The sequence below is a fragment of the Candidozyma haemuli genome (genome assembly GCF_002926055.2).
Source record: "Candidozyma haemuli strain B11899 chromosome Unknown H_2014730914, whole genome shotgun sequence".
NCBI classification, from domain to species: Eukaryota; Fungi; Ascomycota; class Pichiomycetes; order Serinales; family Metschnikowiaceae; genus Candidozyma; species Candidozyma haemuli.
Window position 1 is genome coordinate 1 of NW_020289907.1, and position 20,436 is coordinate 20,436.

At 43.7% G+C, this 20,436-nt stretch overlaps 6 protein-coding genes across 6 annotated transcripts; 3 read left to right on the top strand and 3 right to left on the bottom strand. All coding sequences in view use genetic code 12, as the record gives it.

The window, feature by feature from the left end:
• Window positions 1–913: 913 nt before the first annotated feature.
• CXQ85_004554 (thioredoxin family protein) lies at window positions 914–1,261 on the bottom strand (the record flags this gene model as incomplete). Its single annotated transcript, XM_025488168.1, has 1 exon — window positions 914–1,261. One exon carries the CDS (start codon window positions 1,259–1,261, stop codon window positions 914–916), a length of 348 nt encoding a protein of 115 aa, XP_025342830.1.
• A 5,138-nt stretch (window positions 1,262–6,399) lies between these two features.
• Window positions 6,400–6,720, top strand: CXQ85_004555 (uncharacterized protein; the record flags this gene model as incomplete). The annotated part of the gene is made up of 1 exon (XM_025488169.1): window positions 6,400–6,720. One exon carries the CDS (start codon window positions 6,400–6,402, stop codon window positions 6,718–6,720), a length of 321 nt encoding a protein of 106 aa, XP_025342831.1.
• A 3,347-nt stretch (window positions 6,721–10,067) lies between these two features.
• On the top strand, window positions 10,068–11,321 carry CXQ85_004556 (phosphatase PAP2 family protein; the record flags this gene model as incomplete). Its single annotated transcript, XM_025488170.1, has 1 exon — window positions 10,068–11,321. The coding sequence occupies one exon, from the start codon at window positions 10,068–10,070 to the stop codon at window positions 11,319–11,321; it is 1,254 nt and encodes a 417-aa protein (XP_025342832.1).
• Window positions 11,322–12,112: 791 nt separating this feature from the next.
• CXQ85_004557 (uncharacterized protein) lies at window positions 12,113–13,054 on the bottom strand (the record flags this gene model as incomplete). Its single annotated transcript, XM_025488171.1, has 1 exon — window positions 12,113–13,054. One exon carries the CDS (start codon window positions 13,052–13,054, stop codon window positions 12,113–12,115), a length of 942 nt encoding a protein of 313 aa, XP_025342833.1.
• A 1,660-nt stretch (window positions 13,055–14,714) lies between these two features.
• Window positions 14,715–16,307, bottom strand: CXQ85_004558 (uncharacterized protein; the record flags this gene model as incomplete). The annotated part of the gene is made up of 1 exon (XM_025488172.1): window positions 14,715–16,307. One exon carries the CDS (start codon window positions 16,305–16,307, stop codon window positions 14,715–14,717), a length of 1,593 nt encoding a protein of 530 aa, XP_025342834.1.
• Window positions 16,308–17,786: 1,479 nt separating this feature from the next.
• CXQ85_004559 (uncharacterized protein) lies at window positions 17,787–20,200 on the top strand (the record flags this gene model as incomplete). Its single annotated transcript, XM_025488173.1, has 2 exons — window positions 17,787–19,514; window positions 19,598–20,200. 2 exons carry the CDS (start codon window positions 17,787–17,789, stop codon window positions 20,198–20,200), a joined length of 2,331 nt encoding a protein of 776 aa, XP_025342835.1.
• Window positions 20,201–20,436: the final 236 nt, after the last annotated feature.

A 20,436-nucleotide genomic window follows, 5' to 3' on the forward strand; every position in this document is an offset into this window, starting at 1 on the left:
AGACACCTAAGAAAACCCAGACACCTAAGAAAACCCAGACACCTAAGAAAACCCAGACACCTAAGAAAAACACCTAAGAAAACCCAGACACCTAAGAAAACCCAGACACCTAAGAAAACCCAGACACCTAAGAAAACCCAGACACCTAAGAAAACCCAGACACCTAAGAAAACCCAGACACCTAAGAAAACCCAGACACCTAAGAAAACCCAGACACCTAAGAAAACCCAGACACCTAAGAAAACCCAGACACCTAAGAAAACCCAGACACCTAAGAAAACCCAGACACCTAAGAAAACCCAGACACCTAAGAAACCCAGACACCTAAGAAAACCCAGACACCTAAGAAAACCCAGACACCTAAGAAAACCCAGACACCTAAGAAAACCCAGACACCTAAGAAAACCCAGACACCTAAGAAAACCCAGACACCTAAGAAAACCCAGACACCTACGAAAACCCAGACACCTAAGAAAACCCAGACACCTAAGAAAACCCAGACACCTAAGAAAACCCAGACACCTAAGAAAAACCCAGACACCCAAGTGCTCATTTTAACCTCGATGGCTTGTTAGAAACTGTAAAGGACCTTTGAATCAACAATGACAAAAAAGATCCAATTGATATTTTTTGTAAGGGGGCCATGCCATTTTATTTCTATAGATAAGCGAGGCACATCATGCCATGGAGTGGCACGTCGCACATAGCCACACTTATTAAGACAACCTGGGAATTAGATGGTTTTTCTCTTTCAGATATATAAATGTATAGAGCTTTCGATTAAATTGAACTTAACAGAAAAAAAAAAAAAGAAACAAAAAAATAAGACATTTTCTAAGTTGGTCTTTTTCACCAGAAAGTTGTATTTAGATTAAGTTCTATTCAAATATTGCCTATTGAGCAGTGAAACATTTCAGTCGTCACCCGGTGGAGAAACGTGCAATTTGATCCACTCCTTAAGCTGGTTGGGGCTGTTTGTCAAAAGCCTTCCCAATTCCAATCCTGCTTCGTAGAGAAGAAAAGTCGGAAAGACCTCCACATTGGCTTTCTGCTTGGGGCTATTAGTGCTGTTGTCACCCCTGCGATTTTCAATCTTGAAGAAAGCCTCGCCGAATTCGTCGGCAAACTTATCATAGTAAGGCCCTAGCTTTTCGCAAGGTTGACAGCCTTCGCCAGAGAAGTAGACAAAAACGTAATCTCTCTCCAGTTGCTTGAGAATGTCGTCAAACTCTTTTAAGGTTTCAAAATTGGTGACTGGCATAATTGACGTTATACTGGATAGTGGACTCTAGTTGCAACAAAAAAAACTGGGGATTTAACCACATAATGGGATTGCTTGGTATTTATGTGGCTTCCTTCTTCACGACAGATTATGACGCAGATCGCCTTCAGGGGCAAACTTATTCTGACGGCAAAGTATACTTTATCGCTGATATCTTACTGTTTAATTGGCGCCACACGAAAGCGCGACATGGAAGTACACAAAATAATATGACAGCAGCCCTACATCTCGGGGATGCTGTCTCCACGCGGACATACATTAGGTCTTGCATGAACAATAGCCTAGTTTTGATAAGGTTTTCAAGGTTATACTTGAGTTTCAGAAGGCGACAGTTGTATATCAAAGGCTCTCAGTGCAGTGAGTCAGAATCAATAGAGGTATTACAAAGAGAAGAACTACCAACAAAATAAAAAAAAAAAGATAGAAAAAAAATAGGGTGCAAGTGACGCAAGTCCCATATTGTATGTACAAATACAAATAAACAGACTTGCAGTATTATTATCGATTGGCTCCCTAATTACCGTGATTGAGCCACACCTCAAGACGGACCTAGAATAGTACACGTAACGTCAAATCAGGGATACAAGTCTAAGTCTTCACGCAGCGCACATGCAGTTTTCAGCTGGTTACATGTTGCACTGTTTAATCAAAAGTTCTTATCGGGAAATTCTTTTTGTTGACGTCGCGGCTGCGAAAAGTCCTGCTTGCATGGTTGATAAGAGTTGACAGATAAGATGACAGGTCGATTGAGCGATAGAGTTTGAAATGCAATAATGGGGAGTTCAATGCCTAAAAGCGTCAAATGGGCAAACAAATTGAGTACCAAAGGTTAAGAGGTAAATGATCCCAAGAAACAGGAACGCGCCAAAGAGAGGGAAAGAGAACAGGAGAGAGCCAAACGCTAGCCAAACTACATATCATCTCATTGTGCAAAAACAGCAGCCATTCCAATTCAACCCGAGGTGGTATTCCAAAAGGGGCTCTCGTGTTTGCTTAATTTGGAGAAGGTACATATTGCCTTCAGCATCACTTTGATGGCGTGATTTGAGGGAATTATTGTTAAGAGTTCAGTGCCCCACAGCCGTGCTTTCTTCACTTAGGTTAGTACAGAGTATAGTCTAATTAAAACCCCTCCCATTTAGCAAAGCTGTATACTGTGGCCGACTGGAGTTGGGCCTTGCATGGAAGGAGCTTTCGAGGCATTTCGTGCCAGCCTCCCAAACACTGTCTCAAAACACACAGCATGCTCCACGGTATATCACACGTAATGGCTACTGTAGATGGCTTTCTTAATTTGAGCACCAGCGAGTCTCAACTGTGGTTGTTTTGGAGTCTCGCAAATAGGTTGTGATGTCTGCTGTAGCTTCAGTCATTGGCGAAGAAATGAATTCAATTAGATGGAAAGCTCTATACATTTACTGGTGCGCTTTTCTGTTGGCTCATCTCCAGTGGAATATTCCACTTGGTGCACTCCTGAAATGGAGGTTTCCTCGGTGTCCTCGGTTTCCTCGGTGTCTTCTCTAAGCATGTTATACCTGTTTCCATCCTTTGGGCGCGAAGCCTGGGCTGCTGTAGGTGCAGGGGATTGATTACCCGTTGGCTTTGACAAAGTCGGGAAGTTGTTTTCATCATAAGACTTTTTTTAAGACGAAACTTCAGTGTCGACCACTCTGTTAGGACTTTTTTTTTTTTTTTTTTTTTGTTGAATTCAATTAAATGGAAAGCTCTATACATGTATAGGACAGAACGCACAGATCTGCCCGCTATCAAACGTTTTCTTCTTCATGCTTTTTTTAAAAAAAAAATTTAATTCACAATAATTACAGTGTTTGGCATCGCGAGTACTGGTTTTGCTTATTTTCTGCGAATCTGTAAAGCTAACATAAATGCGCAAATTGAAACGGTCACCAAAAATCGAAATGTCTCTCAATTTAGAGATAAATAGAAAAAGAATTAATTAGAAAGTACAATGAAGCTTTGCCCAATGTTTGAGTTCAATTAAAGAACTCTAAGGCGTGTTTTCATGTCTTTTCCATTGATGCGACTCTAACCCATATTGAGTTGTTATACAAGGGAGGCAGCCACATAACAAAAAAGGAAAAGAGGCAAGTGAGTGAAATGAGAATTGACCAAAATTTGTTGATTACAATAGATTTGGCTATGTGTTTTTTTGCTTATGGTAATGTTATAGCTAATCTTGAGTTTGCTCAATGTGTGGGTAAAGTGTTGATAAAGAGGCGACAAAAAAACAAGCAAAAAAATTTTTTCTATAGGGTCAAACAATTGTAAAACTTTGATTATTGACCTTAAAGGCTTGACTAGATTACTTCTTACACCTCTACAAACTGCTGCTCGTAGTCTTTCATCGTACACGAGTCGTCGTGCCGACGTCCCTGAGTACAGGCATCCAGAAAAGCGGTACCCATTGGTTATCTCATCTATATGTGAGGGTCTCCAAAACAGAACGGATCGTGTTGGCCTGGGGTCTCATGTCATTCAGAAATAAAAAGCATTATCCGAGTGATGGAACACATATTTATGTTCTACAGATCAAGTATAGTTCGCCAATGCCTCATTGTCATTTTGGTTGCATGTCCACTAAACAAGCCGCTCGGCTTTAGACTGATACATCCATATTGGGAACCCGATCCTCACTTGAGACCGAAAAAGGATATCGTAGCAATGAGCCAAGCATCGCTGGTATATTTTATGAAATTCTTCCAATAATGCTCGGTCAACCAAAGGCCGTCACAGTTGATACAGTTGAGCAATTTGAACTGTAGAATTGTCTGATAGTGCTCCGGAGTAACTATTGACCAAAACAAGTATCGAGACAATTTGAGCTCTGTTCAAACTCTTCTCTATCTACATCATCTAGCAGATTAGGCTTGTCGTAATCTCGTGACTGCTAACAGAACACTGTACTTTTTTTTGTCTATCGAAAAGGATCTTTATGACAGGTGTGAACGAAGACGTACAGAAGTAGTAGATTCTTGATGTTGATAAAGAGATTTGATGGAACCTGGGCGCATTTGCATTTATGGTAAATCTCCAGAGCGGAACAACAGAGTGAAAGGCACCTGTCATAAGAAAAACAAAAAAAAAAGCTTGAACTAGACATATGAGCGAGCCGCCCTATCCGACAATAGCTGATAAGAGTCCTATCCATAAATATTTTTTAATACTGTGGTCTCTTCTGCTCCTTGGAACGCCGGGTGAGTGTGTGGCGCCGTTCGCTAATGCAGGTTGACTTGTACTTGACGCGGCTAAATAGCACAACAGTAGATATCAAAATAGCGCCGAGCAGATAGATATCGAAATTTCTCTGATGTAAAAAAAAATCAACATAACACCGATCATGAGGTGATCTTTGTACGAGGAAACGGCCTAAGCGTGGTTGTTTAAGAAGCCTTCGTATGTACCTAGAACCTGTAAAATATGACAATCCGTACCGCTCATAAAGTATATAGAAGAAGAACGATAAAAGATGTTTTCGGACAAACTTGTGAATAAACATCACTGCGAGTGCCATTTCGAGTGTCTGACTGGAATTAGTAGTAACGTGAAACCATAGTGGAAAGAACCCTTTATCTTCTATGACCTGACTTTCCGTAGTATATCTCATACATACGATAACAGAGATTTCCACTTCGATTTTACAAATTTCAATAAGCCTCCTTCAGAGCCACATGAGCGATGCTATCGTATCTCAGTTAAGCTCCTGAGCATCAGCATCGAATAAGCCTGGTTTACAAGGAGCAGAATCCCCTCGATGAAATAGCCCCCAGAATGTCCTCAAAACAATCTGAGGCCTGTTGAAGTTAAACTTTGTGACATTAGCACAGGTTGGAGATAAAGTTACACGCGCTGCACCTGATGACAGCACGGTTTGCTTGTACGTGCAAGGCAATGATGGTTTCGTACAATGCTTCAAAAGGACGGCATACTTGCCTGAGCTGCGTATCACTGATTCCTCGGTGGTTTGGAACGTTGACTCTTCATCGTCAAAAAAATCTGCTGCCACATTTGACAGTTCTGCCCATCGCTGTAAACCGTAACAAGGAAAATAGACCGAATGCCTTTAAGCCACCTCTGCTATTCGTAGACAGGCCGTTCATAACCAATTAGGCTAGAAGATAGTGCCTTACCAGTACACGGTAAATTAGACCGAAACCGGTATGACAAATAGGTACCTTCGTTGAGCCACCTTGGTTGACATCTACAAGACCGAGGAGAAATAAGTATAAAAGAACGGCTAATACTGGATATTTTAAAGCCTCATGGAAAAGTGCCCTCCATGTTTCAGTGTGTGACATGAGCAAACACTCATTTTATTTTCATTGGGCTGGTAGGCAACCAAGAGACCAAAAAGGAATTGGTCTTGGAAATGGCAGATTAACAATGTGCAACATTTTTGAAAACCCAGATTTGCTATCAAATCCTGCAAAAGTAGGTGGAAGCCCGGTTAAGGTTGTCAATGGTCATGGTAGAGGAGCTACAGGGTGAGGGGAAAGAATGGTTCGGTAGCAAGAAAGCAGACTTTCTTGGGTTTGCTTTCCAGGAAAATTATTGCATGAGAAAGAGAGAGTACTGAGTATACCAGGGTGCTATTTTGACAGATAATCGCAGTCTTACGTTCATTGGCTAGTTGGTGCATCAATGGTGCAGCCATGTCTTTGTGCATCATTTTGATGCCATGGTTAATGGAATAGCAAAAAACTCTTTTTTTCGTCGGAAATAGCTTTAGTAAGAATTGAGATTACTTCAAAATTTTTAGGAGCATAATCGTACTCTGTCCCATCTTCTTTCGCTGGAATATCTTCACAGCCAGCATAGTGCGATGGTACATCCCTAGAAGCCAACGAGTTGTGTATTGTAATATCAGTCGCCCACCCCTTTTTGAAGTCACAGGGTGAACAGTAAACGTTTCTTACTAATATCACAAAACAGGTTAGGTATCGTGATTGGCTCCCGCTAGTAACAATGCCGCAGGTCACCTCGCCTGGGGTTAGGCAACTGCGCGCCATCTGCGACGAAAGCCGTTCGCGGGAATATAAAGGGAAGAAGATCCATCTCGATGCGAAGAGATAAGTTTTTGATTACCACCAGCTCGAAAAATGTCAGACATAAGCGAATCCCCCAATGGTGATGCCACCTCTACACTGGAGCAGTCTTATGTTTCCACCGTCACCCAAGGTCTGACGACCATAAAATTTATTTCAATAGAGACGCTTGGACCTTATGTCGGGTGTGAAAAACCCGACGGCAGCACGGCTTCCTGGTACGTGCCAGGCAATGATGGCTTAGTACAATGTTTCGAAGGCACAGCATACTTACCTGGACTGCTTATTACCGGCTCCTCGTTCAATGGCGCACCAGCGGGTGCTACTGCTAGTTTGCTTGTGGTTCTAATGACTTTGCTTAACTATATTTTTTAATAGACTAACGGTCCTTATGTTTGAGAGGAATTGAGATTTTCTGTATCACCTACTACTTGATGATAACACTTTGGAATATACGGTTCAATTCGTTCATGTACCTGATCATGTAGCTCTTTTGAACCTTCAAGAGACATTCTTCTTTTATTATGAGATGTTTTTTTAGACTTTCTTTAAGTCACCTCAAGAAAGTAGGTAGGGATCTACAAGCGAATGGAGCCGAACGCTCGCTAATGCGCGCATCCTTGCAAGCGACACAGCCGTCTCTTGATATAAATAGAGATCAATTAGATGTGCAGTAAACATAGATTAGATAAGTAAAAATAAACACGATTTTCTTTCGATATCAGGAAAATTTCCATGACCAAGTCAGCCACAATTGCTAAACAGAACACACGGATAGACCAGGAGGTGAAACGGTGTAAGGAAACCAGACCTTTTTAAGACTACACCAGGCTTACAAGAGATCCAATGAAAGATCACAACTTTCAACGATAAAGGCTAAATTTATCATTGGCACACAAATAACAGTGTTTCTTGTTTCGACTATTACCGAGCTGTGACGTTCATATCGATGGTTAGATTCTGGTGATAAGCTCAACATACGAAGCTCATTGTTCTGTTGCCAACTGTATCAGTACAATAGGTGCTACATAAGAGCCAGTAGGCAAGTTTGCACCTTTTCCATCATCAGTATGACTAATGGCTTGGCTGCACAAACAATATCATCCTCGTTCTATTAGGTTGAAATCTTATTCATTAACCGGTAATGTGAACGGAAGTTTGGATGGCCCAGTGGAAGTCGATTAACTAGGTGAAGTGGTTAACGCATCTGGCCGATACTCCTCACTTCAGGTTTCAGGAGGCGCTGTTTAGCTCCGACCGTGGTCAACCCAAAGCCTCTAAACTTTCCAATAATAGTCTTTGGAGTATTCCAAAGATGGATGGAAGATATGTAAAATATAGCTGCTGTACTTTATTTGAAGATCAGTCCCTTGCAAATCATATACATCCAATTAAGCAGTTTTACAAAACTATTGAGGGAATCAAAAGGATGAATGCAGCTCATGGAGGTCGTCATTGATTGAAGGGGGCTTTCTGGTTATCTGTTGTGGTTGTGGACTATCGCTGTGGCATTTTTCATGTAACGTACCCATCTAAAGATGGATATGGAGAAAATCGGCTTCTTGTTCACTAAAGGAATACAAAGTGGCAAGAGTACCATAAAAGCAGCTGACCGAGAAGAAAACACCGGAACCAAGTATTCGAACAGTATTGCGGCTTAATATAGCGAAACAAGCGAACAGAAAGCAAACAAAGCAACAACAGAGATCTTCAACTTTCTTTAGCTTCACTAAATTATTCTTTTTTTTTTTTTTTTCTTTTTTTTTTTTTCTTTTATTTTTCTTTTATTTTTCTATTTGGCATTTCCTTTCACAAAGTTGGGAGCCCCCACGAAAGTAGCCACAAACGTCGTATACTGACATCAAAGCACTTATGGAATTGTTCAGCAATTCAAAAAATATGGATACTGTAGTGTGTAGTTTCAACTTCAACTACAAATCACTGGTGCCATTTACCAGAATCTTTTAAAGAGATAACGGAAACAAGGGAAAGAGTTAATAGGATTAATTGATCAAGTCATCCAGCTATTCACTTTTCCACACTTTAAGAGTCGTCTGTGAATCACTATCTTTCAGTAAGCAAACCTAGTGAAATTAACTCCTGTGAAATCCCGTCCTCTAAAAATGTTTCCATTCAATCGGGCCGGTTCGATACCAGTAACTGTGCAAAGGGGCAATGGAAGACCAGACCTAGGTTCTACTAGGGGAGCCACAGCATTTCGAGACAGAACCCAATCTACAAACTCCTTTCCTGTCCCCCAGGTAACTATTAATAGCATTCACTAGGAGTATCATCATGAAAAGGGGCAACAGCTAGTTCAAGACAAGAGGAGGCTTATCCCGTAACCTGATAATGCAAGATGGCCTAAGCCCCTTCCGAAGCAACCTACTACTTCAGCTACTTTACTTCAATTTCGCTAGTTTCCACACCCTAGAAGGCGGTGTCAAAAACGTTTCCTTGCTGTATGACCTCTTGCCCTCTATATACTCATCAGGCGTCAAAAATTTTGACATACACAGGCTTGCGTTGGTGTTTGTGGTATATTGGTGGTGGTTTTGGCTCATCATTCGCAGTCTATAAATACAATACTGTACAATTCCTTTTGGGTAACTTATCATGCACTAGTACTTCTTTTAGCAAGCACAACCGGAACCCACAAGGTAGCTTTCAGCCAATGGCATTTTAGTGTCTACACTTTTCCTTTGAGCCAATAGGTGACTTTCCCCTTTCTCGGTTTGTACACAAATCAGGAACACATAGGGTTTGTGTCAATTCGATTCGCTCAAACTTCTTTAATATTGTATACACATGGCACTCTGCAAAGTTATAGTTTCCTTAAAAGATCAAATTGTTTTGGAATCATCAATGCAGCCTTGAGATTTCTAGTCGGCTTTACTTCATGCCGTGTGGGGGGTCCACACGGGCGGAAATTTAAGCGCTCTACAGATTCTCTCCAACGTGATGGTCGCCACAAAGGGAACTAAAGGCCTCGCGCTGGATTAGCGTGTCTCGCATCTAGCAGCCAAGAAAGTCGGATCACAACAACTGGATTGTAAATTTTTTTAAGGAAGAAAAGTATCATAAATTTGATGAAAGGGCGATGAGGGTGGGTTGCGAGAGTTCCATTGTACAGAGTCTTCTCTAACGGTCGAAATTTTTGTTCACCCATAAATAATGAACAAAGCAGAAGTTAGTCTTCCGGTCGTTCGACTCTCGCTGACTCGAACGACCATAAATAAACGAGGGGTCATTTGTCTTATTGGTGCGGCACCACGGGGTATTGAAACTCGAAATGCACAGCATCATAACGAGTTTCCTCGCAGCAAATACACTTTGGCATCAATTATCATCAATGAGATCCTTTTGCACTTCCATTGATTGATAATATTTCCCTATGGATAGTTCTACGGCAAGTGGACTCCGAATCATTTAATGGTTAGTTTAAGCGAGTTATCGCCAGGTCCTACCACTTCGAGAACGGCTTAAGTCGAATGCATACACGAAGCTTTAGCTGCGGCTCGGCTGCACCGTCAATTCCAGTACATGCAACTATATGAGGTTGCACCTTCGCATCAAGAATCCCAGTAGAGCTGGTTTTCCACCCTACGATGTATCCTTTAATAAAAAGGAATGCTCAAATAGTGGCAGCACCGTTAGTATTCTTGTTTCAGCTCTTGAATCGAATTTTCTGGCTGGGACTTAATGAACGCTCCATTTTTACTATGCCCTTGAACTTTTGCGTGAATTTTTCGCCTGTGTTCATATGGCTTTTAATTTTTAAGAATGCTGGACTTATTCCAAAGGAAATACGGCCTCTCATTCACGTCTCGTTGGCACATCATGTTGATGATATTGTATTTGATGTCTGGGGAAACCCCGTAACCTCGATCCTTTCTTTGGCTGCTCTCAAGCTTTCTGCCTGGGGATTATATGTGTGGTTTTTCCTGAAACGTGGTTCCGAAACCATAGAAAGCACAGCTTGTCTGTCCATGTCCCCTTCGCTGCAGCCTGCGTTGGAGTTATCGGTTTTTGATGAAGAGGAAGACTTTGACCTTAACAAAAGCACCCAGGGTGAGGACTGCGTTCCATCAGGGTTTCAAAGCCACCCAAGGATTGGCTCTCTACCATTCTTTCCCAAACTTACACAACATGATGCCGCTCTAAATGCCAGAGCAATTAATAGAGAACTCTGGCATCACATGAATGAAGAGGGGGCTCCTACACCTTTCAACTGCTGGCAGTTGACGCCTCCTATACTTTTGGGAGCTTCTTGGATCTTACTCAACATCGACTCATCTCTTGCAAAGAACATCACAGAAACTAAGGACACTATAGCATGGCTTTCATACGTCATAGGACACTTTTGCGTACCCCTTTTCACCGCTATCTGGCTTTATGTTTTTCATGCTCCAGGGGCATTGAAGTGCTTTGGGTTTGCTTTGGGAGCACAGAACATTGCAGGTGTGTTGACTCATCTTTCATTCCCCAACGCTCCTCCATGGTTTATTCACAAGTATGGCGATGATGCTCATGCTGATTACGATACCTTGGGCTATGCCGCTGGGTTAACGAGGGCTAAGTTTTCCACGGGTACTTTTATGGTCAACAACGGATTCCATAAGTCACCCATAGTCTTCGGAGCTCTTCCTTCGTTGCACTCTGCTATGGCGGTTATGTGCTTCTTCTTCGTGTGCTACTACTCAAGATGGATATCTGCCAAAATGCTTCTTTTCGCATTTGTGTTTTGCCAGTGGTGGGCTACCATCTACTTGGATCACCATTGGCGTTTAGACCTTCTTGTTGGTCTCATGTATGCTATTGTGTCATATACAATCTTTTCGAAATGGTTAATGCCTCGTGTGGACCACGAATTTGCACAAGCAAGGCTACGCTACGATTTCAGTAAAGGTTCAACAATGGGAATGAGAGTGTTTCGGAACACCAAGATACAGAACTTCTTCGATCCAATGGCTTAAGTATAGTGGAATACTTGTCGTTCTTTTACATGTAAATGTTGACCGTCTAGTTGCCGGAGGCGGTCCATGGGCAAGGAGTGACTTCTTTTTATTGACGGATTAGAAGGGGGACACTTGAGAACCCCTTTTATATAAGGTATTGTAACATATACGGACATTCATTCAAGAAACATTTTCATCTGAAGCAAAGCTATCCTTCGGTATATCACATTTTCGAATTGTGGAAGCCTCTTCGGCCCGTCGGTTGGTTCCAGTTACCGGACATTCAGGAAGCACAGGGAGCTCAAACCAATGAAAGAAACGAAGACTATGGGTTCGAGATATTTTCCGAGGAGGCCTACAGTGTTGCTGAAGAAACAATGTCTTTCGAACGTGTTGGGCTAAAAAGTAACCAGCAAACACTATTGAATCATGTAGAGCCAATAGATAGTGATGAAAAGATGTTTCGTATCCGTGATGAGCATCAAGCGGAGACCGCAAATAGATGATGCATAAAGTTTGCTTTCGATAGAAGCCAACTGCTCATTACGGGATGTGAAAGACTGGACTGAAAGGGAAGTAGTACGGTAAAAAGAACTCGGTTCAGTTGAAAAGTCTTTATGTAGTATTCTTCTACTCAATAAAACTTGGTTTAGTTCTACTTCACATATAGTATGGGCAACTTTTATAAAATGAAAATGTAAATATGCTATAAATTTTTAAAACAACTTCTTGCATAAGGGTCAACAGTAACTAGTGACCTCACAACTCGCGTTCAACGAATTGTTCCAAGGAAGTAAGGAAGTTTATGATTAGATCAACAAAGCGGCAACACCAGCAAAGCCAAGAGCAGCACCAGCAGCGTTCTTTGCAGCCACACCTTCAAAAGAAGAGACACCTGGGGCAGACGATGGGGCTGGAGCAGAAGTAGACACCGAGGCAATGGTGGTTGGGGTGGTAGGCTTTGGAGATGGGGCAGGAGTGGTAGACTCTGGAGCACTGGTGACCTCCTCTGGGTGGGAAGTAGCTGGTGCTTCGGAAGCTGGAGCGGAAGAAGGCTTTGGAACAATACACTCTTCAGTAACAGTGACAGTCTTTGGCTCAGAGACAGTGATGGTCTTTGGACCACAAGCCTGGTTCTCACAAGTGGTGACGGTCAAGGTGGTTGGAATTGGGCAGTAAGTGGTGAAGCCAGTCACAGTGACATGGTCAGTGACAGTGGTGTTCCAACCAGCACGGGCCGAGCTTGGGGCGGCTGGGACCTCGGAAGAAGAAGCTTCAGAAGGAGAAGCAGACTCCTCGACAGTAGCCTCGTCAACTCTCTGAAGACCAATCTTAACACAGCTGTCGTTGGCAGATTCACCAACAACAACACCGTAGCTGTCAGTGAAGTAACGGTATGGGTCCGTCAAGTTCTTACAGGCCCAAAGCTGCTGGCCAATGTCGAACTTGCCCTCGTCGTCGAAGGTGACTTCACTTGGAGTGATAGCTGGGCCCACAGCAAAGTAGTTGCCGCTGGTACCGACGTTGGCGGTGAAGGTGCCCTGTTCTTGGTGAAGAGTCTTCTTCTCGGCGTCGTATTCAAACTCTTGTCCAAGCTGGCCAGAGACACCAAAGTAGCTGATACCAGCCCCCTCGTGGAGACCCTGGATGCCACTGCCATTGAGCTCAGAGTCGTCTGAGACAATTTGGAGGTTGAAGGTCTCGGCAGCAGCGGCAGTGGTAGCAATTAAAGCAATAGTGGAGAAATGCATTGGAATTTAGATTTATGAGAATCGATGATGAACAAAAAAGCGAAAATGATGGGAAAACCAGCTCCTTATATATTGCAAGCAACCATCCTACTCTATCGTTTGCGGCAACATCGATACAGCTGCAACCAGCACATGTGTACCTTAAATCTTTCTAATTATAGAAAACATCGCTGGGCCCTGATGCACCTTTACTCATTTAGGCGCCTTACGCATAAACAGTGACGCTGACTGACGTTCTCAGTAGTGTTGTTGATGTCTATTTATACTCTTTCTGTTAAAAATTTCACAAAGGCTCATGTAGCGGTTACGTCATAAGCCGCCATCGGTACCTTTATGCAAGTTATTATGCCAAAACGGGTGGCTGGCATCTTGCAAAAGACATATCCTGGTCTCTATAGGGGAATGTGGGGCTCGATAATGCAGCTGTCTTCCTGTTTGCCCCTCGTTTTACACGGATTTCCATCCACAGGGCGTTGGTCAGGGAAAGTGTAATGGAAGCAAGAGCTGAAAATCACCTGTTTCGAAAGGATCACAAAGTGCCAGGTTTGTTGAGGTTGCGCTTGGATACGATGTACCTGAACCTGGTCATACTATGAAAAATGTGAATATAAGGGTTGTTTTAGTCTACGTTGGTTTACCTTAACCCGTCCTTCTGTTGGTTTCAGTCATCATAGTATACCCATGTAGCTCAGTACCAACTCTTCGGTTACCTCCAAGCCCTTGCTTCACCTCCAAACCTAATTTGAACTCGCTTACTAAGAGGCTTTCCCATTCTGAGCCTTCTGCAAGCATCTCGCTTCGAAATGACCTTTCACTTGCCTAAAAATAAGTTTTGTTTACTTCATGCGCTTTGTCATAGGCGATGCGCATCGAATTGCACTTAATGAGTACCTTCGACGTCTTCACGCATAAGGCGAACCATGAAAATGACTTACAAGTATCCAAACGTGGGGCGCCTCATGAAGCTCGAAGGGTTTTCTTTTCTTAGAAATAAGGGGTACATTGTTATGTGTTTTGGGCGGGAGATGGTTGACAGCATATAGCAGTAGCCGCCTCATCGCAAGCCTCTTTGGTTAAGTTAGGGCGGGAAAAACTGAGCAGTTTTGGTTTTGCCAGGCGTACCAAGGAGCATTTGATTTTTGATGTTTTGTCATTCTCTGACTTGTTTTTTGGGTTGGAAGAACCCTCCTACTTAAGAGCAATGTCTTGTTCACAGCCAAGAATTGTTGTTTGGTGGGGAAGTATAAAGTTTAGGGATGAAATACGACACAAGTGGACCTTTATGCTCTACTCTAAGGCGGATAACGAAATATCTTCATATCATATAGCTAAATGGGTTAACCCATTCGGTTCCATAAGTAAGGGTATTGTGTGCGACATCTCTGTATGCGACTTTTCAGGCTAAATGGTTCGAGTGGACGACATTTTGGCTGCAAAAGACACTTGTTGTGCACATTCCACTGAAAATACTTGCTTTTGGATAGTGGCTTTTGGTTTGTTGATGGGGAGTATAGAGAGATCGGCTTTGAAGCTTCTAAAGGGCTTACTTTCTCGTTTTAGGCCCTAACAGCCATCTAGACACGAATCTACTGGTTGGCAGTACAAACACTCATAATAACATCATCCTATTTTTTCTTTTTACAATTTTCATATCAAACACCTACTCAGCCTTGCTTACAGTCTCCACATGGACAACCTGGGTCTTCTTGGCTGAAGGCAGTGTGTGTAAATCGTCAGCTTGGTCCTTGAACAACAGATCCTCCAAGTCCACTTCCGGTTCACCATCGAACAATACGGCAATTTCTTCCAAAGAGTAGCCTTTGGTCTCGGGATAGAAGAAGTATGTGTTGAGCACCACGAAGACGAGAATGACGCAAAACACAATATAGTAGCGCCATCCAATGTTATCCATAGCAATGGAGTTACAAAAGGAAGAAATCACCAAGGAGGCGTAACACATGAAAAGCACAACAGAAACACCTTTAGACCGCAAGGAGTATGGGAAGATTTCCGTAGGGTACCCAAGAAGCAATGGCGTATAGGCAATATCATAGTGGAAGAAAAAGATAAAGATAAAGCCAACCACAGCTCTTCCCGCAGCCACAGATCCTGTTTGTTCAAAGACTGCTGAGCACGCTGTCCAAATGATATATGAAATAAGCATACCGATACCTGACCATAAGAAAAGAAGTCTTCTTCCAAAGAAGTCAACTAACAAAGCTGATAATGTAGCAAACACGAAGTTGAAAATCTGCAAGAAACCGTTGATCAACGTTTGCATGGACGACGAGGTAATACCAATGGTGTTAAGAACCAAGGTAAAGTAGTAAGACACAACGGCGGTACCACTCCACTGTGAGAAGATACCCAAGGTGACTGCAATGAAAGTACGCTTTCTGTTGCCTGGAGTAGCCACCAAAGCACGCCAGGTGGTTTGGCTGGCAAGACTCTCCATTTCCAAGGCTGATGAAATCTCCCCAAGTTCTTGTTCAACAAGTGGGCTTTCCTTATCACCAGCAGCATGGTATCTGATCAAAATTTCTTTTGCTTCATCAACTCTTCCTTTGGACACAAGCCATCTGGGACTTTCAGGCACAAAGTATAAGAAAGCTATCTGAATAATTGGGAACGCACTTTGGAGAATCGTAGGAATACGCCATGCCCATGAGTCACCTCTTCCAGTACATCCATAGCAAGACCAAGAAGCCAAGATTGCACCAACGTAGTATGTAGCCCAGTACAAACACGTAAGCTTACCTCTGAATGTTGGATACGACAACTCAGCCACCAACAATGGAGCTGGTTGGGCTGCCAACATGTTAGCGCTTCCGATGATAAATCTGGATGCAATAAGCTGACCAAGAACATGACCAGTAGCCTGGATAACTGTAGCAACAACGATACCAAAAAGACCGATGGTCAAAGTCCACTTTCTTCCAATGTAATCTGTGAGCCAGCCGCAAAAAGGAAGAGCAATGATACCACCAAAGTTCTGAGCAGCATTTATAAAGCCAAGCATTGTTCCTCGGGGGTTATTGAATTCACTTCTCCATTCTTCCATTGACTGAAGCCCGTTCATCAATGAACCGTCGTAGCCAGATGTAGCCGCAGAGAGAAGTGGCACAAGCAAAAGCAAGTTAAGAACAAGAAGATGCTTCACTCTGTACCAGGGCTTTCCGTAATCGGGAAGAACGTTGGCGATCTCTTTTCCCACGATATCTTCAATGGGGGTCGACTTGAAGCGCATCATCATGTTTGGAAATTTCTGAAGATCCAACTTGGTTGCAAACAGGGAGACATTTAAGAGACGAACGTTCGTAAAAAGGATCTATGCATCGGCGGGGCATAATAAAGCAGAAATGCTCCAAACCACAAAAACACGTCCCGCTATCGGACTTATTCACAACCGCTGTGGCCAGGATTATTGTAGGTTTACTACAGCTTGACATTCCTACAAACTTTAATGCAAGTGCCCAGAAACAGAAGATCCAGGCGGCTAGGCGAGGGCGTATGCCTAAAACGCCCCGTGGGGAAATCCAAAGTTGGCAGATTTGAAGAAAATATACCGCTTCAGCATGATGGGGGAGCTGCATCACGGAATATGTTCTTTCGCTTGCCAAAACAATGAAGAAGAAAGAAGTCATACAATGGAAAAGGGAAAGTTTTACAATGGGGCTAATTTGCGGCAAGACAAAAGGAGGAAGTTCCTGGAAGCGAGACACAGAAAAGGAAGTAATCGAAATTAAGTTCCGTCAATGTAAACCATCTCGATCTTGTTGGGTACTTGCTCATGGTTAGGGACCCCTCGAAGACAGGCCGAGGAGTTACGTTGAGAGGTGTTACCACGCTTTGCATGAACAGCCCGAGAGACAGCCATCCGTTTCCCAGCAGCAGAAATCAAGGTAGCCACGGCTACTCCAGAAATCTTGGCACTTGGTTTTGTCACCGATTACAACAAGACAGCAGTACTTCGAACATAGGAGGCACACGATACGTCAGCATCACATCGCCAAACGAGAAACACTAACTGCTCAAACAGTGCAAGCACGGAAAAACCCCAGATCTCCATTTCTCCAATCTAGGCGCATGTTAAATAATATTTCTCGTTGACTAAAAGTTTGGTAAAGACTTTTCTTGATGAGGCTGTGAGGCGTAAGTGGGGCTCAACCTCTGAGGCTCTGAGGCTCCGTGGCTCTGAGGCTCTGAGGCTTTGAAAGACATCCTATGTTGATGTACCAAAAGCCGCCAGACACTCAGGTAAGTGCCCAGTCGGAGCCGACCAGGCCGATTCCGTGGCAGTCATCACGGATAAGTCAAACCTTCTTCCAGGCATCCCGATTACCTCATCACCCCAACCAGACCCCGCTACTCCCCCACCAAGTCCGAGCCGGTTACCGACTATGGACGGTGCACATCCACACAACACAAGCGACGCATAAGAACGTTTCTACTTAGCCGACACGCTTCGACGCGTATACCCAATAGGCCCATTAAGGCTAGGGTTATGAAATGCACCCCACATTCGTATGCTTGATCGGAATTACTTCTTTGCTTGCCCCACCCAGTTCTGCATCGGTTATATTCACCGCATACAGCAAGAGGGAGCCCGAACCCTCCGAGACTCTGTCCAGCCAATGGGTCTGGCAAAAGTGGTTGTTTTCGGTATAAAGGGGTAGAAGGTGGCTGGTCTTGCAACGACTGGTTTTGTAAAGCTGAACTTTTTTTTTTCACTATGGAAGCTGCTAAGGATACTTTGTCGAATACCTTGAGTATGTACTCTGGAGGCCCTGATTTTTCAAAGTCGGGAGCCAAGCCGCTCAGAGAGACGTTCAATGGGGATATTCCAACTGCTGAAAATTCCACCTCTTCTATTCTTCCTTGCGAGCCTTTGAAGATTGTGGATGGTCGCTTCGTGGACCCTCTGGGCCGCAAAAGAGTGCTTAAGGGTATCAATGTGGATAACAGCATGAAGCTTCCAGTGAAGCCATTTCTGCCTACGTACGCTGGAGACTCTCTGGACGCCAACAATGTGTTTTTCGAAGGTGACAAGGTGAGCTTTGTGGGTAGACCTTTCCCATTGGAAGAGGCAGAACAGCACTGGAGAAGAATCAAGAGCTGGGGCTACAACACCGTTCGTTACGTTCTCACTTGGGAAGCTATTGAACATGCTGGGCCTAAGAAGTACGATGACGACTTTGTGAATTACACCATCGAGATGCTCAAGATTGTTCACAAGGTTGGTGGCTTGTACGTTTTCTTGGAGAGCCACCAGGACGTTTGGTCCCGTTACTCTGGTGGTTCAGGTGCTCCACTTTGGACCTTCTACGCTGCTGGTCTTCAGCCAACCAACTTCCACGCTACGGAGGCCGCTATCGTGCACAACGATCCAAGGTTCGAGAACCCTATTGACCCTGAGTGGTACCCTAGAATGTTCTGGCCAACTAACTACAGTCGTTTGGCCAATCTTACTATGTTCACCATGTTCTTTGCTGGTAAGACATACTTCCCTCACCTTACCATTGACGGTGTCAACATTCAGACTTACCTCCAGGGACACCACCAGGACGCTTTGGAGTACCTTTCGAGAAAGGTCGTCGAGGCACTTCCTGAGTTAGTTAAGGATGGTACCCTTTTGGGCTTTGAATCCTTAAATGAACCAAGTGCTGGACTTGTTGGCCATCCTCACTTGGACAAGATTCCAAAGGAACAGGCTCTCTGCTTGGACACCACTCCTACCGCCTACCAGTGCTTCCTTTTGGGTATGGGTCTTCCAGTCGAGGTTGACGTGTACAGCATTGGCCTTGCAGGACCTCTGAAGGAAGGTACCCGTATTGTGGATCCCAAGGGTGTCAAGGCCTGGCTTACTCCAGAAGAAGCTTCCAAGTTTGATGCTCATTATGGCTGGAAGCGTTCTGGCTGGACTCCTGGTGAGTGTATCTTTGCTGGTTTAAAGATTTGGGAATGGACAGACAGTATCGATTGGAACAAGGTCAACTCCTTGTCTTTGGAAGAGAGACTTGAGGTCTCGAAGTCCCAGTGTCGCTTGCTTGAGCCAACTTATTTCAACGATGCCTCCAGAATTTCCTCGTACCTTGGTGACAAGAAGGCTCCAAAGGACCTTGATATGGAATTCTTCCTTGCCAACTTCTTTATCGACTTCTACTTGGCTTACAAAAAACTGGTCAGATCCATTAACAAGGACTTCTTCTTGCTTCTCCAGCCTCCGATCTTTACCCAACCTCCAAACCTTGAAGGTGACAGCAGAGGCGTTATCGACGATAGAACTATCTACGCTCCTCACTTCTATGACATGATGACCCTTTTGTTGAAGACATGGAACGAGAACTTCAATGCCGACATGTTGGGTGTCCTGAGAGGTAATTATGCCCATCCAGCTTTAGGTGTTGTCGTCGGACAGAAGGCCATTCGTAACTGTCTCAAGAAGCAGTTCATTGACATCGTGGAAGAGGGTAAGCAGAGATTGGGCAACATCCCAGCACTTATGACAGAAACCGGTATTCCTTTTGATATGGACAACAAAAGGCCTACAAGGATAACAAGTACACCTCTCAGACCGCTGCCTTGGATGCTTTTGCTAACGGTTTGGAGGCCCTGGGTATGCATCATACTTACTGGGCGTACTCTGCCATTAACAGCCATGAGTATGGTGACCACTGGAACAACGAGGATTTCTCGTTCTGGTCTCCTGAGGATCAAGGCAAGACTTTTGGTGCTGGCGAAACAGATGCTCAGAAACTCAAGAACTGCTACCCATCGGCTGACGGTGTTCGTGCTCCAAGCGCTGTCCTCAGACCTTTCTTGGTATCAAGTAAAGGTGTCACAAAGGCGGTGGAGTTTGACCTCAAGAAGGCCAAGTTCTCCCTTACTTTGTCCATTGACGATACTTCCAACTTGGAGAACACTCCTACTCTCATTTACGTGCCCAAATGGCATTACCCTGAGTTGAACTTCAACGATATTTACGCCTCTGCCGGTCATGTCAAATATAACGAGAAGCTTGAGTACTTGGAGTGGTACCACCCTGAAAACGCTGGTGAAGAGACTATCGTTATTCAGAAGTACTCTGGTAAAGATACTGATGTCACCAAGAGAGAGGAGACCCAGGGATTCTGTTCCATTGTATAGACGTGCTGATTACTTAGTACCTACAAAATACATTTTGTCTTAACTTTACCCGTAAGCAGATTCACCGTAGGCCTACGTGGGAGAGCTCGTTCGCCAGCACTAGCTGGACTTTCGTGGACATGGGATATAGAGCTTGAAAGTACTACTTTTAAAGTAATGTTTTAGTTCTCCTTTTTTTCTGTATTTTTTTTTTTTTTTTTTAGTATGTATTTTCTATCTTTGCCATATCAGGTTTG